The 18651-nt window shown below is 45.6% G+C and overlaps 1 protein-coding gene across 1 annotated transcript in view; it reads right to left on the bottom strand.

Annotated features, from left to right (window-relative positions):
- fgd (faciogenital dysplasia) overlaps positions 1-18651 on the bottom strand; it is a 54679-nt gene extending 36028 nt beyond the window's left edge. The window contains exon 1 of the mRNA XM_041945535.1: positions 18594-18651. Within this exon, the coding sequence (XP_041801469.1) occupies positions 18594-18615 (22 nt within the window). The 5' untranslated portion in view covers positions 18616-18651. The remainder of the gene's footprint in view (positions 1-18593) is intronic.

Genomic DNA, 18651 nt, shown 5'->3' on the forward strand with positions numbered 1-18651 from the left:
AGGGTTCTTGGACTTCGCCTTTCACACAAGGTTACTGTGTGAGTCTTTGTGTGTTGGCCTTGAGTATAGGCGGTTTCTACATGACAGCCTTACAATAAATACCGGCTTATGGTGTTCACGGCTTGACTGGCAGCTCGGATGAACTGTTTTTGTTGAGACTGTGTCACAGAGGTGCTGATTCAGTCCATTTCTCACTTTTGACTTTGACCCATGTTTTTTCTTTGCTGACGTAGTCATCTGATGACTGTTGTCCTTTAGACAATTAAAGAACTTTGCACTTGTAGCAAAGCATCAGTAATTTGAGCACTGACAATTTGGCATGCTTTGAAAACTCAGATAAAAGCTAACGATTATAAGACACTGGTAAAGCCAATACATACCGTTAACAACCTATTATAATTTTGGCTGTGTGTCTTTTTTTCCTGAGTGCTGTGGTTTTGTCCTCAGTCCTTCTTCATGTGGTGTTTCTGTGATTTTGTCCATCCTGTGTATATGTAAGATTACCCCACTTCAAGGACAGCAAGATTAGAAATCCACTACCAGCAGAAGCTTGGATATTCAGAGGTCAGACTTTAATTACACTTAAAATAAATCCATCTAATGGACATGATTATGTTGATATATGAGAAGCCTGTTTCTACACTAATACTCCCACCAATCTAAGAGGATCAGACCGCTCTGACGCCAGCGAAGCCTGCGATGATCCAGGAAATGTAAGCAGCTGTACAGCTGCGCGGCACCGGCGTCGTGCTACAGTATATATGTCAGCCAGACCCTGTGGCTGCTTGGCTCCGCACCATCGCATTGATCTGGGTCAAAAGGTCGTTGATTAGACTGAGTCTCGCAGTCTCTAGGCAATGCCACAGTGTCTGCCACACACTCAGCCTCAGCTCGGCTCACACAGCTGCTGCCGGTCGTCATGGAAACACTCAGACTCCCTGCTCCTTAAGACAACTCCCCAGTCAGCTAAATTATAGTGTGCCAAAAAAAATCCCTAAGAGACTGAATACAAACACGAACATACCAGTGCTGAATAACTTGACAAAGCACAGAAGTTTGGCTGCGGTTAAGTGGTTAATGGTTTTTAATCGTCACTGAGGTCACGCAGCCATGCAGTGACATCATTGAGCTAGTGGCAGTCATCAGTGTGTCACTTATATTCAGTACCACCTCGGCTACTCTTTTAGCGAGCTTGTCGCGATTCAAAGTTGTAAAATTGTGAGAGGAAAACAGTCTGTGTGCTGTTTTATCGGAGAGACAGTGCAGGGGCAGTGAACTGAGAAAACATTGGCACTGTTCGCTGCTCACTACATTACTCACCACACATCACTTGTTCAAGGAGCCAGAGGGCTCAGCTCTCACTCCTAATTACCCACTGTAGTATAGATGAAAGGGAAAACCAAACAAACTGGAACCAAAACAAGTACGTTGTCCCACTCTGAAATTCCCTGAAAAAGCACTGCAGGGAATCCAAGAATCAAGGCGGCAGAAAATTGCCCCCAGTGTACATCCTCAATAAAACATGCAGACTGGCATGTATATTTCAGAGGGCAGCAAGAATTAGCCCACATTCAGCAGACAGCTGCAAGCCCGCACACCCAAACATAACCCAGACAGAGGTTTGGTTTGGACGAAAACACATGCACTCTGTAAAGCAGCAGCAGCACCTGCAGATACTCGGACGCAAAACTGAAATACACATAAAGCGAAGGCAGAGCACGTTCTTACTGCAAGGCTCCGTTTGTTTTTACATTTATATATACATCTAAGTATGTGATTCAGAGAGCGCCATTAGTAACTCACCAGCTAAACTCAGTTTGCCATCTGCCTTCGATGCGTCCTCTGTTTTCACTGAAATCTCAGCAGATCCTTTCGTCTCTTGCTGTGTGATAAACGTAAACACACACACACACCAAAAAAAAAAAGAAAAAGAAAAAGAAAAAGGGAGCAGAATCCAATCTAGTCCAGCAGTGAGCCACGAGCAGGCTGCCTGAGGAGCCTGGATGTTTTTGTAGCGCGCTCAGGGAGAGGGCATGAGTCTGCTACTGCTACTACTCCTGTTCCCTCATCGACTCTCTAACCACCACCACGCTGCTTCTCTCTCCTCCTCTTTCCTGCCCTCCTCCTCCTCCTCCTCCTCTTCCTCCACCCCTCACCCTCTACAAACGCACTGTCCCTGCCCTCCCCCCGAAAAAAAGGGCTCCTACTGTCCTGTGGTCTCCCCGTCCTGATCCCAGCACCATTCAGAACAGCGGACTAAACAATGCCGCCGCCGCCGCCGCCGCCGCTCTGAAAGGAACCCAGGAGCAGTTCTCAGCCGGCAATAATGCCGCCCCAACTGTCACCATGGAAACTAATGACGGCCCGCTGGAGGGAGGGGGGAAAAAAAGGTGGGGGGATGGAGAGGGAGGGAAGAGTTAAGTGAGAGAGAGAAGAGTGGAGGAGGGAGAGAGGAAAAGAAGTGGCTGAATGAAAGATGGGGGAAGTGTGTGTGAGTGTCAGTGAGTGTGCCTGCGCAGTTGTTGCATGAGTGTGTGTGTGTGTGTGTGCATGAGGATATGAGTGAACCGGAGAGGAGGGACGGTTTTTGAGGAAATTCTTCAGGTATTAGCAAGAATCATCTCTTTAAGCCTGCAACTAATTATTCTCACTATCGACTCATTGTTTAGTCTATGAAATACATCAGAAATGAGGACAAAATGCTCATATTAGTTTCCTTCTGTTTGATTGTGTTGTCCAGGCAACGGTCCAAAGCCCAAGGATGTTTAATTTACAATTATGTTCAAGGCAAAAAGGCAGCAAATGCTCACATTTAAGAGGCTGGAACTTGTAAATGTTGAGTGTTTTTACTGCTAAACGGTTAAATCAGCTATCAAGCTGCTGATTATTTTTCTGTTGATCGATCCGCTAATCAGCTAACCTGCTTATGCCCCTCTTTTCTGTAAGTAAGTTCGATTTCTCATGTGTACATAATGATATAAAGCAGAGCAAATGTTTGCCCTTTTTGCTTGATAAATGACTCAATTAACCCACTGTCAAAGCTGCTGTTGAATTATTTGTGTGTCAGCTGACTAATCAACTGATCATTTCAGGACGAGGTCGGTCTAAAAAATAATAATTTGTATTTCTGTTGTGTAAGTAATGAATGTTGTTGTATCCCTTGGGGAGTCACTTTACCGGGAGTCTCTGTGGAATACATCCGTGTCTCTGTGCGACTTCCCCCCACAGACATGTGTATCACAAAAGCTGCCAGGATGACGCGCCCAAGCTGCTCCAACCCGCTTCATATGCACATATAATTACAACAAACCCCCCCTCCATATCTCTCAGTGCCCCCCCCCCCTTCCAACTCAATAGTTGGAGTGACATCGGCCTGAAAGACAGGGTGACATTGGCCGACACCTGCTCTGAACCCACAGACGAATGCCACCGATAACCATGGAAACACTGCTGGAATATCCCCAGTTCCTAAAGGAAACAGGGCTTTAAAGCTGGGTGTGAGGAGAGCAGCGGAAGAGAGGGAGAATGTAAAGGGGGGGGATGGGTGGCTGTGTTCCATTTAGATTCAGGAAACGCAGGAACTTTAAATTGGAGGCGAGTTGAGAGTGGCTGGGAGTAGCTTAAAACGGGCCCCGGTTGATCCTCTTGTCCTCACGTTGAAGCATCGATAATAACAACATCCACCTCCAGCAGCTCGTTGCTGCGCCGATTGAAATTCTCAGCACAGTGAATTATGCGTCGCGCTGGCCGGGGGGAACAGGTGCTGCTCTCCACGCCGATGAAGCCGGCTGCTCAACCCGGCGAACCCGGCGAGGTGAAATATTCTCACATGAAGGGGAGACGAGGTGGAGAATCGTTGCTGCAGCCGCCCCAGAGGGCAATCCAAATAAGGGGGGAAAACCAATTTCAAGTAAGAATAGAGCGTCGCCTTTGTGGGTTATCTAATGAGGCATGGTGCTCGTGCCCCCTCTTTACACCAAAGAGAGGAATGTGAGCTGTGGGTTAGGGAGGAATGTTGAACCTTGCGCCATCTTGTTGCCTCTTTTTAGCTTATGTCAGGCGAAGATCGCTGCTCAAAGTAGAATTGGGATTTAAACAGGGGCAACTGGAAGACTCGGATTTCCGCGTTATAGCCTGCAACGAGCCCACAGAGATAGAGATGCGTTCACTGACAGGGACACGAGGATAGAGGAAATGTACCATGCTGGCACAGTTCTTCTGCCCTTCTGTCACCCTTCACCACTCTCACTAATTACAACAACGATCTCTTTCCATCTGTCCACAAAGAGGAAACTTTGTGTGATTATTCTCGGTCCTCGTCACACACAAGCCCACTGCGATATTGACGACTAACACTAGTCTAAATCTTCCTCGCTCTACTGACCCAAGAAGGACATCTGTCACACATCTGCCCAATGGCATCAGCAACCACACACGCTCCCTTCCGTCCATGTGTAACCCAGGCAGCTGCAAAAGGATGGAAAGTCCAACTCATTGCCTCATTTTTAATCTGAAAAAGATGTTGCTTTCCAAATTTGGTGCAACAAATATGGTCAGACAATGAGACAGGGCCAACAGATCCTGCGACTATTTTTATCCTTCTGTCTATGGATTATATTGTCCAGAAACTGAAGCATATTAAGCTACAGTTCATCGCCCACCACTCCACTCGAAATGCAGGGACATGTAGGCAACAATGCTGTCAACAATATGCAAAACACTGCATCGACGTTGTTTGAACGCCTGCCAGAGTTCTGTCAACTGGATTTCAAAGGACTGTGCTGAATTGAACACAAACACACACACACACACACACACACACACACACATACATACATACATACACACACACGTGTGTGGGTTCGTCTACTGCAGGGACACTGAGGACTTAGCCCAGTTAGAGTCAGAGGGGACTTGGTACAGAAATCTGCATAGATAAATAAGTCTTTTTTTTTTCTTTCAAATAACTCAGATCAATCCGAGTGCTGATGCCACGGCACACTTGGTTGGGCTGCCTCGGAGTGCACCCTGCAGATGAAAGCCGGAAGGAGGACACTGGGCTGTTGTCATGGAGACAATTCAAATTCCACAGCATGTTGACCCAACTCCAGGACTTTTCCAAAAAGCCCTCACACAGAAAGACAACACAGGCATGCATGCATATGAATAAATCTACACACTTGCGCTCAGGCTGACACACACACACACAGCTGTGTTTCCATCATTTCAGAGGACATCACATTGACTTACATTGATTTTCCAGAGGAGACTTACCCTAATCGTAACTATTTGCCTATACATTACCTTAACTCAAGTCTTCTTCACGTCTTTTAATGATTTACATTATGGGGTCTTGCGTTTTGTCTCCATAGGGAAGGCGTGTCCCCACAAAGTGACTGTGTAAACACATTTATGTCCACACAACATGAGTAGTACACACATACACGTACTAGACAGATACACACCGGCTTAAGCTGGGAAAATTAGTTACTTTTACATTCACACGTCCTCTGAAGGTCCCGGAGTGCCAGCAAGACACAACATCCAGACAAACCTCAGCAGAGGTCGAGGAAGGACACGGTTGAGGCAGCTGGAGTCTTCCGCTGTTACCGACACACAGTCATGCCGTCTGGATAAGCTCACGGATCAGCTTTCTCCGAAGGGAATTGCACTCCCGAAGATTCAATAGACGGATCAATTAGAGCCTCCAGAAGGATATAAGGTTAGATTATAGCCATGAATGAAGACAGGTGTTCTTACTGTATGAGCCTTGAATGGTCATTCCCAAATATGTGCCTGCTCAAACACTGACCCTGACAGCCACAGACACCTTAACTCCTCAAACAGCTAAAAATCAAAGGGATGTTTTAAACTGCTCAAACAAGCACGCCGCCATCCTCCCTCTCTCAGGAGTCAACGCCTCTCTTTCAAGAAGAAGTCATTAATATTTCACCCAGAGGAGAATCTTTTAATTCATTATTAATATTTAAACCTTTCTGCTGGAAAGGAGAGGTCTTATCTGAATTACAAAGAGGCTGGAGCCCGGCATAATCCATGTATCCATGTTCACCCCCCCGACAGAAAAGCGAGGAACTAGACCCGCTGTCACGCAGTGCTGGCTGCTGGTGGTGAGATCTGGAAATTGTATTTCTACACCGGTCCCATGCTGTCTGAGGGGCGTCTGGCCCAGGGGCATGGTTGAGATGGTGGGTTTAGAGCAGAGAGCAAAGGGAGAAAAGATCAAGCGGGGCGGGAGAAAATGAGACACTTTGTGCCTAAAGAGCAAAACAAAGTCAAGGAGCTAAAGAAAGAGACCCTAAAAGAAAAGGACAACCTAAACTAAAATATTATTTGGGATAACTATATAATAACTACTGCATATATATTCACTACTGTCTCTACATATCTCTTCATTCAGCATATTTGGGCATCACAGGCGATGTGACAAAACAATAAGCGGGTACGATCCTTTTTGTTTAACCTGAAACAGATGTTATATTGCTTTCCTTATTGCCACCAGACTCCATTCACAAAAACAGCCATTTTTACCTCGCAGATCATCATAAAACAAACTTCAAGCAAACAGAGACTTTAAAGAGTCAATAAAAAAGTCTTGCATTTGGTGGCTTTATCTACAAACATCATCTCAATGTAAATTTTAGAAAAGGGTGCATCACAATATACTTTTGCTATTCAGATGTAAAATTACAAATACCATGAGAGACGATCTTGCCCACATCGCCTGACCCAAGCAGATACTTGAACTGACTTGGTCACAGTGGGTCCTTTCATGAAACAAATTGTACATAAAGTAGTTGCCAAAAATAATAGATGCTGACTTGAGTCAAAGATCATCAGAGTAATATGGTCTTTATTTATCCTTCAAGGCATGTGGACAGCCAATTACTAATAACACTAATTATCGACAAACAGCTTTAATAACGTGGTGCTGCCGGTGTTTGTTGTTGTCCTCTTTGGTTTAATTCATTACATCCTCGATGGGAGTGGCTTTGCTGACGTGCTCAAAACATAAAACTCGGTGGAATCATTACAACACAATCACAAGGGTCTCAAACATCTTTGTTGTATCTATTTTTCCACAGTGCTGCATCTATCAGACCACAGGGGAATGTTTTAGAAGGAGGCAGCAGTCAGCATTTCAGTAATGATGTCTACAAGCCCCTCTGAGGAGCTAGCAGAGCAATATTAAAAACAGCAGAGAATAAATACAGTGGACATGTTATTTGAATTGGATCCGTGTCTGGGAGTCAGATTAATGATTTAGCATAAAGCAAAGTCTGACAGGACAATGCTCACATGTCCGTTTTGTTGTGCTGGTTTTGGAGATCAAGTTAACAATATTCTTTCTCTGCTCAGTTGGGCTTAATAAGCTACAAAGTGCAACACCCTGCCTGTGGAACATCATTGCGCTGAAAGAGGTGTGATTCATTTTTAAGTGCAGCACAGCTCATTTCCGCTGTGTAACGACGTGCTTCTTTGCTTCTATGGTGTTTGTGTCCTTGAGTATGGTCCTGAAAGGTGTGATGGAAGCGAACATCCCCTTGATGGTTTGTAACTATTAAAGGTGTGACTGTGCATGTGCGTGTGTGAGCGCACGCACACGAGTGTGTGTCCACCCACGTTGGGTTTGGTCATCTGATGAGCTGCAGGCTCATCTCTCCCTACAGCGCCCAGATGGCATGTGATTATGCACGGCTCAGTAGAGATTACTGTGCAGCAGAGATAGAAAAAGAGACACAGAGAGTAAAAATAAATAGTTCAAATGAGGAAAAAGTTGGCACAAAATGAATTGAAAACGAGGTATATGTGGGTCAAAGAAATAGAGCGAGGGCGCTGATGGGCTGCAGCTAGAGAAACCTCACACACGCGGCGCTCTACACAGAAACAGACCTTTCCAACCACAAATCATTTCCACTTAATTTGTTTGGATTTTTGCTTCTTTGCAGAACACCTGCAACCAAAATCATATACTCGGGTTGTGTCACGATTAAGAGGAAGAAGGTGTGTGGGGGTTGGCAGGTGATGGATGAAGGCGAAGGTCCGCGTATGTGCGTGTTTGAGAATGGGAGTCTGGCGTGGACGTCTCTCGGGAGGGATACACACGGGGGCGTTTGTCACCAGCAGAGACGTGATACGATGGATCACGCACATCACACAAGTTAAGCACACCCAAAAGAGCAGAGTGAAAAATGATGGCTGCTCTGCTGAACCAACATCATTTAACTCTCAATGTGTTTACTAGTGGAGCTTCGTCTGGAGGGAAATCTACAGAACCTGTTTGATGGTATAGCTTAAGTGCCTATAGGATGACTTTTTACTTCAAGACTAATAAGAAATGAGCTCACATAAAATACTGCACCATTTACATGCTGTGCAGTCACCTTTAAGGGGCAGCTGCAGGGACATTCCTGCGATTTAAACATAACAAAAACTAGAAAAACATCGAGAGCGATGGCAGAATGCAAAACATCCAAAGCTTCCAGTTGTGAATGACTCAACACATTCATGCCACAGACAGCTCAGCTATCGCAAACACTGAAACCGAGAGCGGCGTATTTCTTTTACTGGATAAGACACAACAATGATGCAATCCTTCCCCGAGTGTCATTCAGAGCCCACAAGCTACTTATTGTAATAAGGTTGAAGCTTGTTGTGTTTATGAGTGCTTTACCTATAAGTATATTGCTGGCACGCTCTCGCAGCTGTCAAATAGATTAGAGGAGGGTGACGCACGTCTAGCTGTTTTGTTTTTGTTTATCGCTTGCTGAATACAAACAGACATAGCAGCAGAGTCATGCTGCAGAAGGCCAGCATATGTGTGTGTGCGTGTGTGTCCTCGCCTAATGAGACTCATCATTCAACTCTGAGGAGCTGCACAGTGATAGATGGCAGTTTAACAACCTACCACACATGCATTTCATATTTCAAGGATGTTTTTGGAAGGAGCAGTTGAGCTCCAGGCATGTAAAGCAGCAGACAGAGAGCGAGCCTTTCAGGGAATCAGCTGACATGCACGTATGCACACACACACACACACACACACACACACACACACACGTGCATGCACTAAAACACAGATGCCAAGCAGCCTGAGGCAGTTTGTTGTTTTATTACATTTTGACCTTTCAGGATCGATGTAAATCTAATGAAGTGCTTGTTAGGGAATTAGGGCCTTGACGAGAGAAAAAAAAAAAACGCTGAAAGCCAGCGATATAATTGTTTGAGAATGATAATCCACAACGGGCCACAGGAACAGGATCCATCTGTGTGGATGTAGCTCTCATCTCCTCATTAGGCGCAGGGTGTTATGACTGTCCTGTGATGAGAGCTGTGGCTGCTGCAAGGCACGCTGGGAGAGGGCGGCACGGCGCTGCGGCCATAGAAGCTCACAGGTCCGAACCCCTGGGTGAGGGTTTAAAACAAAGGGAGGATCTAGGTGACGCACCTCGACATGAGGAGGGAGGGGATTCTCCACTGCTGTTGAAAATGCAAGTCATCTTACTGTGTTGTTTTTCCCGCAGCCATTAAGGCACTAAGTCCAGATCTCGCTCCCATAAAATGGTGCTATCCTGTTTCAAAAAGTCATTACAGAGGCGGAGCAGTATAGCATGATAAATGGCTGAAGGGCGCAGACTATAACAGGAGAAAGGAGAGGAGACAGGGGAGAGTCAGCATGCTGTTGCCAGGGTGACCTTCAGTGTGAAGCACCTCGATGTCACCCAGAACGAGAGCAGCCCGGCGGCTCAGCTCAGGATCCATGTGGATCACAGGGAGTGAGGCAGAACGCCAGTGATGATGACCCGAGTGCACAAAACTTAAAAAACATATATACATGTTTACTCTTCAGCAGCTGTTTTCAGGGACCTTAAAGAATATAAGAGGAGAACCAGGGGTTCCCAGCCGTTTTGGATTGTGACCCTATAAAAAAAAAGGAACATTTGCTTGTAAGCTGTTATCACTGGGTGCATATCTCTGTCTCTGACCACTTCAGCCAAAGAGCAATTTGCTTTACTTTTCCCTTTTTTCATGAGTATTTTTAAAGGCCCAAAGAGGTTAAATGATCAAGTAACTCATTAGGAAAAGGTTTCGAGGAAAGAAAAAATAAACATAATTTAGCGTTGCAGAAAATATGCTTTTCTTCTCTCCTATCTCATAATCATCTCACAATTCCTCAGATTTATTTTGCGACCCCTTGTGGAGTCCTAACCCCACAAAGATTGAGAACCTTTAAACACTCCTACTGTAAGAAGACTTCAGTGATTATTTGTTCAAATCCACACTGAAGAGAGGCCATAGTCTTCCCCTATTTCAACTGCTGGTTGGAATTAAGAACTAAATGACATAACATTGCCATCTAGTGGTAGAATGACTGCTGCACAATGCAGCAGTCATGACTGCTTGGGGGGAAACATGGCAATAAAATCACTGTCTGTGACATTATAAAATGATGTTCAAATAAATAAAAGACAGGCGTTCATAGACTGTGTAGGAAAAGCTGTTTCTTCTGCTTTATTCAATGAGTCAGCATTTCATGAGCGACTGTAAAAAGAGCTGAGATTTCTAAGTATGACTCTCAAAGCACCCGGTTTAGTCAGTGCAGATAAATCTCCAGCCCATATAAATCATAACACAAAGCTTTTCCACTGACAGCAGCATGTCTCCCCATCAAAACGCCACGTTGCAGTAGTAATGAGATGCATGCATCCAACACAGAAAGGCTGCAAACAACACCACTTCCACTCAATGCCTTATAAAGGCAGCCTTCAAACAGCCGTGCCATTTAAAAAGGGGCTAATCTGTGTCAGGCTAAGACTGGCGGTGGTGAAAAGAGCCGAGGAAGAGTTTCCTGCTGACCGACAGGCACCGAGTCTGTGTGTGTGTAAGCCACCGTGACGTGCGAAGCATCTAGTTTTAAAAAAGAATGTCAGTGATGTTAAGCGGGTCATGTAAGTGTTGGGTTTCAGTAGAGAAACATGGTGGACCTGCGCGATTTATCCCACAACAGTAATGCACAGGTTTAAAGAGGAAGGAAGTGGAAAGGGAGCAGAAAGAGACAATGGTTAATGACAACAGAAGGGCAGAGCGGGAGGTGGAGGGGTGGGAGGGCACCCAGGGGAGAGAGCGTGGAGAATGCAACACAGGCTGCCTTTGTTGGCTGCAATCAGCCAGACTAGGAAGACATTTACAACGTGGTTTATGGCTCCATCAGGTGAGTAAATGTGAGCAGTGGAGGTGGGCTAAACTTATCTGAAATGAATCCAACTCTAAAAGGAAGAAGAATCATTTTGCAAATGTAGTTTGCATTACTGCCGATCGTCTCCTGCAACACATCATGATATCAGTTGCTAGATTGATTTCCCACCTTCCAGGCAGCCACCGGTTTCCCCTTACAGTGGTGTGAAATTCAGCTTCCGGAGATTTGAGAAGCGTAATTGATTTCATTATCAAAGTTACATCCTCAGCACGAGGAGACGCAGCTGCGAGCGAGGACTGGCTTCAGATCGACCGCTGTCGGTGTGTTTAGGGATGCTCCGAACGACCAAACTCACACGATCCTCCTAACAACGTCAGGGTTACTGGCTGGCTCGTTAATGCCGAGCTCGTCCTTGAAAGCGCTACTTAAATAATTAAATAATGTAACCTGGGGAGAAAAAAAAGCTTAGGTGCATTTGTAAAAGATTTTTATACCACAGAGAAATCTGGGGAAACCAATTTCTGCCTTGAAAATAGTAAAGAAAAAATCTAAAAACTTACTATATACTTTGGAATGTGTCGATACAGGAGAGCCCAACTAGTACTGGATTTTTGAATCAATATTTTACCATTCAAAAAAAAAAACCTATAATAATCAGCCTACTAACAAGCATATAACATAAACAAGCTTGGCTCGGATCTCTTAAAGGGCAGATGGTGATATTCTGTCATTTTTGTTACTGTTGAAGGTACATTTAGCAGGATTATCCTAAAAAAAACAATGTATAGACTCATACAAAAGTAATCCCTCTCAGTCACGACCCATTAGAAGTGCGTGGCAGTGTATTTATCTGCAGAGAGCCTGCCCTCTGTCTGTACTGTAACTTATCTTCTTATCTTGCTTACTGTGTTCGGGATGCTTCTTGGCTGCAAACTTTGGCCAGTCAGTGTGTTGCAGCCCCCGGCCAATAACACCATGCAGGTGCAAAAAGGTAGCGACCAGGTGCCAGACTGGAAGCAGCCCACATCCAAGAAGAAGCTATTAGAGCACCAAAAAAATGCAAATACAGTGAGGTGAAACCAGCACTGCAGGTCTCAGCAAACACTGCTCAAACAGAAGAAAACAAGTGCATCTGTCGGGGACTATTTTCAGCTGCACATTTGGTGCATGTGAGAGTATTAAAAGCAGCAGGACAGCGTATGCATATCTAAACCACGATTAACTACAGAGCCCATGCTCATCATGATGAAGTAAGATGTCAGCCAGTACAATGGTGTCTCTCATTGACGTTTTTATTGTTTTTTGGACAACAATGGAGGTCTGTGGCCCAGAGGAATAAGATGTACAAACAATATGTATTAATATAGAATAACATCAGACAAACACTGTTTAAGTCAGTCTTCACATTCAGGATTCTGCACTACCATTAAAGCTGTGAACCAGCACCACCATCTAACCTAGAGGTGACCTCCACCTGGCTCTATCTCTCTCTTTCTCCCCCTCCTCTTCTTCCTCCCTGCCCTGCCCCCCCCCCCCCCCCCCCCCCCCCTCTCCAGATCCCCCTGCCTCACCCCAGTGTGTACAGGAAGCCCTGATTCCAGAGATCCTGCTCTTCTGATGATCAGAGAGGAAAAACACAATGCCTTCAGTGTGCTAGAAAGGAGCTCGACTCATAAAATGCACACACACACACACTCAAACTCACACACACACACACACACACACAAAGGGAGAGAAATAGAATGGAACATGCTTTTACTATTAAGGCTCGGTATTTTTTTTTTCTTTCCATATGACTTTCCCAGGAAAATCCCCCTCATCAGGGTAGGTCCGATCCAGACAGACAGCAGACTGGAGAAGAGGCACAGATACAGACGGACACAGACAGAAGGCTATGGAGAAACTGACCCTCCCGTCCTGTAACTGGGACACAAACACAAGCCTTTTCGGGTGTGAAAGGCTTCTGAACTGAACCCTCTTCTGTTTGTCAGATCTCACAGAGAAACTGCTGACTTTTTTCCCCCCTTATTTTTCGACCACGCAGAGTCACTGATCCTCAGTGAGCACTCCCCCTCCCAGAAGCTTCGAAGCTCTGCAGACTAGCATCTGGCTTACATACAACTAGCTCTATCTAGACCGGGATGAGATTAATTTAGCCTCTCTGGGGTAATGCTCAGCGTCTAACATGTCTGTCCTCAACTGGGTGACATTAAGTAATTCTGTCCATTTCTAGAAGGCTTCAACAGTTGGTACCATTTAGGAAAACTAGGTCACTTCCGCCTTCTGTGTGTGTATATGCTTGTGTGAGTGTGTCAGCCAGACCCCACTATAAGCCAAGAGACCTCCAGTATAAACACATTGTGCAGGAAAGACTGCTACTCTGAGCAGAAACATCCTAGTGCCAAACAGCGTTCGACTTGCGCTGGCACCCCGGCTCACTCTTATTGATCTGCGAAAACTCTGAGCGGGGCCGTGATCGGCTGACGTGGCTGTGAGGTCATTCGTCCGTCTCTAAGTTGACTTCATAGGACAGCCTCACTGCATACTTCAGCCCAGCTCTGAAAACTGCACCGTCTCGTCACCGGCGCCAAAGTAAGCTGCTGCTGAGAGACGAATCAGCTGTTTAAAACACCAACTTGTTTGTTGCATCACTGGAATTCAAACGCCGCTATTACGAGCCCGCCCAACTGTGGCTGCCATTGTAATACAGATCATTTTCCGACTAACTGCAGTCAGTATTATTTTGAGCCTTGTGCAACGGAAATAATAAATAAAATAACATCTAAGTGCAGTAGTTTCCAGCCTGGGGGTCCAGACACTCCAGGGGGCTCTAAAATAAGTCTTTGGTTCAACTTGTGCATATTAAAGTCTTAACGTATGATCAGGGGTCAGAAGCAGCACTTTTAGGTCTTATAGGCTATTTTCGAATAAAGAGAACGGTTAAGTGTGTCAGCGTGACGACACTCTTTTCAGCTGCTAATAGTACACAGCAACAATTCCCATATAATTGGATATTGATGCAACAATTCGCCACCACAATCCGAAACACACTCAAAGCAGGGTGCCTGCAAATGACTCAAAAACCTGTTAAACAGGCGTGTCAGTATAACTCCACAATCCATTCACTGTAGGTAGTAGGTACTGGATCAAAACAAACCAGTTTCAAATCCCACCCAGTTCAGTTTGAATGCTGTGTAAAGTCATGATCCTACTGCATGTACGTTGGGCCACACCGGTCTAATATTAAACCAGTAAGGCTGTTAAAGTACTATCTTATCTACAGACAAAGGTAGATTTGTAATCATTTAACACAAACTCCCTATCAACTCGACATGGTGACAGCTGAAGCGTATCTGAAAGCTCAGGCAAAGACTTTAAGATGAGACTCCTTCAGGACCGGCAGTACAGGGAAAAAAAAAACCTGCTAAAATTTGCCTGTCAGAAAAGGGGTCAATCACGTCAGAGATCTGCTTTCTACACACACACACACACACACACACACACACACACTCAAAGTGCAGCGCCGTCTTAGCTGAAGTCTTTGCAGCAGCGGGACCCACACATGACCGCCATTAGGAAAATCAATGTGACACTCGGGCAGGCCGGGAACGAGCCTGAAGCTTCTGAACGGCCCTGGAACTGACTCACGCCGTCTCGCACACAGGCACAAACAGAAAGAGACAGGGAGGCGGAGGAGTCGAGATATGAAGGGGATGTTTGAGGACGGTGCTTACAGGAATACACAGAGTTGTTGTGTGACTGGTGTGTTGGTCACCTTGAACACGTAAACTCCAAAATCAACCACTTGCACAACAGCAGGTTGTTGGTTTCAGAGATAACTGTTAAGTGATAACGGCCGACTGACGCTATCTAAAAGGGTAAGACTGATCTTCCAGTGATGAAGCCGAGAGCTCAGCCCGGACTCGGTATTACTAGCCAATTTTAGCCCACTGCCTTTATTTATATATATCATGAGTGCACACTGTCCATCAGCCGATAAGTGACATGAAATTGCAGTGCAGAAGAGCCAAAGGTATGTTTGCGGTCATCCAGTGACACTTTAGCCACTGTGTAGTGAGCACGGTGGCTCTGCTGTTTGCAACAGCAGAACACAAGTGCGAACTTTTAATTATATGCGCTTACTTATTATAAGAAAGAGATGAAAATATCAATCTCATATCTGTGTGTTAAGTAGCTGGAGCGTCAGGAGATGTTCAGCTTATCTTAGCGCTTGGCTCGCTCTGTCCTCAGATAAATACTAACACCTCTAACGCTGACTAATTAATGCCCTTTTCGTCATGTGTTTAATTTATGATTCAAGGTGGGGGCAGTTTGTCCAGTCCTTCTGTGCAGCAGGTTAGGGCTGAAGAACATAGCCTAAATCCAGGAAAATTAAATGCAAAAATAACCACTCCCACTAAAATTGCACCTCATATCACAAATAATAAAAAACATCAAAATAATTGCAATAGGATTTTTTTTTGCATATCGTTTGGTATCATTCAGCCCTAGCACAGGTTTTGGTCTCAACGAGACATCGACGCGCTGCTCACCCTCACTGCAGGTGGTTGCTTTTTCGCCAAAGAAACAGCTCAGAAAGTTTAAAGCTAAAGAGAAACTTGCGCCTTTGCAGAATTACTGGGCCTGTGAGCTAATGTCTGAAAATAACAAGTAGGCTACATACAACCAAAAACAGCTAGCACTGGCAATATTACAGGGGATGTACAGCAAGTGGAAAATGTGCGTCTTCCACTTCTTACTTCTCATATGGAAAGAGAAACTACTCCCTAGTAGTTCAAAACAGTTTATTATAACTGTCATACTTCTGTATTTTGTCTCAGGAGGACTGGATTAACCCACTAGGGGCTAGATAATGATAACTATTTCAATCAAAACGCCTTTTGCCTACTATTTCTCAGAAATGTCGCCTGCTAACATGGAGCAGCGTGGCTCTGCATGGATCATTTCTGTCCTGATCACTTACGGTGATGAGTGAGCCAATCAAACAAAGTTCATATAAGTTAGCAACAGCAGGGAGAGTTGAGCTAAAAAAAAAAAGTGGGAACAAGGAGAGCTGGGTAGATAATATTCTCACCGTCCACCTCCCTAACTCCCGTGCTCTGTGTTTATCTAACACAGAGGGGAGATGTTTACATTGGCTTGGTTAAACAGAGACAGGCCCAATAGCTTTTGTTAATAATAAATAACCTAAACAGCCAGCCAGGACATCCATGCCAGAGCATCTAGCTGGCACAAGTGGACCACCATTGTTCGACATCTGCAGAGGGGGCTTTCGCCCACCTCTGGGCGAGACAGACAGGCAAGAGCGGAGACTGACGGGGAAGTCTGTGGAGCTGGAAACAAATCTGACGGCTGAGGTGGAATTCAAACTGAGAGGCATGCTATCTAGCCCACCGCGGTTTATTTGTGATGCGGTTTATTTTAATAGATTCCTCAACGATTTGATGCGAGCAGCCCGCAACCCCTTTGACCCTCCCATCATAAACACGAAAATAAGCATAAGAGAGCGCATGGGCCGCTTTGGTTCCCATGTGGAAGGAGCAGAGTTGAGGGGAGCTTCAGAAAGGAGAAAGAATTAGATATATTTCATCTGATGGCAGTTGCAGCAAGCATTAGAGCCGTGTGTGTGTGTGTGTGTGTGTGTGTGTATTGGGGAGGGGGTTTAACGCAGGCAGCGGGATGAGGGGGCAGAGATTGATCTGGGACAGTGTGGGAGAGAAAGAGGGAACTGCAAAAAAAAGAGAGCAAGGCCTTGGGAACGAGTGTGTGTGTGTTGTGTGTGTGTGTGTGTGTGTGTGTGTGTGTGTGTGTGTGTGTGTGTGTGTGTGTGTGTGTGTGTGTGTGAGTGGGAGAGAAACGATACACTGCTGGACTGCCGGAAAAAGAAAGTCAGCCAGGAGGACGGCAGATCGATTCCTCCCCCGAGTCTCACAACAAACACACTCTCTTTCTCTCTCTGCATAGCTCACCTCTGCTGCAGCCTGATATCGTCCCATCAGCACTTCATCTCTATCACTCTCTATTATACCCCCCCCCCCCCCCCCCCCCGTCTTTGTCTGCATGCTAGCACTTTATTCTGAGGCCTCTGTCAGGGATCTTAAGAATTAGTCAAAATTTCTATGGAGTTTGGTTCTCACAGTAACTCATTGTGGTTAGTTTATATTAATATTGAACCAAAACGCCCCAGATCTGTCATCTCAACACCGTGCGAGACACTACACATAACATGTGAACAATGATCTGGACACGGCAAATGATGCACAGTCGGTTTAGAAAGAAAGAAAAACAAAACAACCCCCCCACCCCCCACCCCAACCCCTCGCCTCCTTGTGTATTGTGTGGTGGAGCAGAGCTGCAATTGAGAAATGTGTCTCATAATTAAAAATATCTCTGCAAGCAACGCTTACGGAGGAAACCGCACACTGACAAACGCTCTTCCGTAAACACAGAACAGTCCTCCCACCATCCTCCCTGACAGATGGACAGACAAACTTGCAGACACTTTCAACACATCTCTAATCTCATGAGCTCTGCATCACACACACCCTCCCCGCCACTCAAATCCCGTTCCACACAGGGACAATGTAGCTGGTGCATGCACACACACACACACACACACACACACACACACAAACAGTTGTGTTTCCATCATTTTTGGGGGGACATTACATAGACTTACACTCATTTCCTGGATGCTCACCCTAACTGTACTATGTGTCTGACCCTAACCCTGATATAACCCACCCCTTCAGCCTAAAATTATATGATTTACCTTTTGGGGACTTGCGTTTTGTCATAAGGGAGAAGAGACCCCACAATGTGTAATTAGGTTAATGTCCCCATAACATGAACATGAACACACACACACACACACACACACACACAACACACACACAACACTGGCAGGATGAATGACTCCTCTTCTCAGCATCACAATCACAACATTCTCAATGTGGTCACTGTTTGATTTCCAGTCATATCCTCACGATACAGATATGTGCGTGTGTGTGTGTGAGAGGGAGAGGAGCCCTGCGTCAGACTGGGGGCACTTGTGAGGTCAGATCCCCTTCTCTCAGGGTTTGGCACGGCTTTGCTCCTATTCTCAGCGCCATACCCTACACAACCATTAATGCCGCTCTCGGAGCGCCTGCGAGGCGAGCGAAAACAACTCTTTGCGTTGTTTGGGGAGCCGATGCGGGCCCGCAGCTGCCCCGTTGACAGCTGGCGCAAGCATTTAGGAATTCAAATCCTGTGCGCAACACGAGCCGCGGCCGTTTGGAGGCAACTTAAGAAAACCTCTAAGACAACAGGGAGTTTTTATTAAAGCAGACAAAGTGGAGGAGATCGGCTCACTTACCAGTGGCTGAAACCCCCTGCATCTTGCACAAAGTTACTCTCCGGTCTTTCTCTGCTGA

This window comes from Chelmon rostratus, chromosome 10, assembly GCF_017976325.1.
Source record: "Chelmon rostratus isolate fCheRos1 chromosome 10, fCheRos1.pri, whole genome shotgun sequence".
NCBI lineage: Eukaryota > Metazoa > Chordata > Actinopteri > Chaetodontiformes > Chaetodontidae > Chelmon > Chelmon rostratus.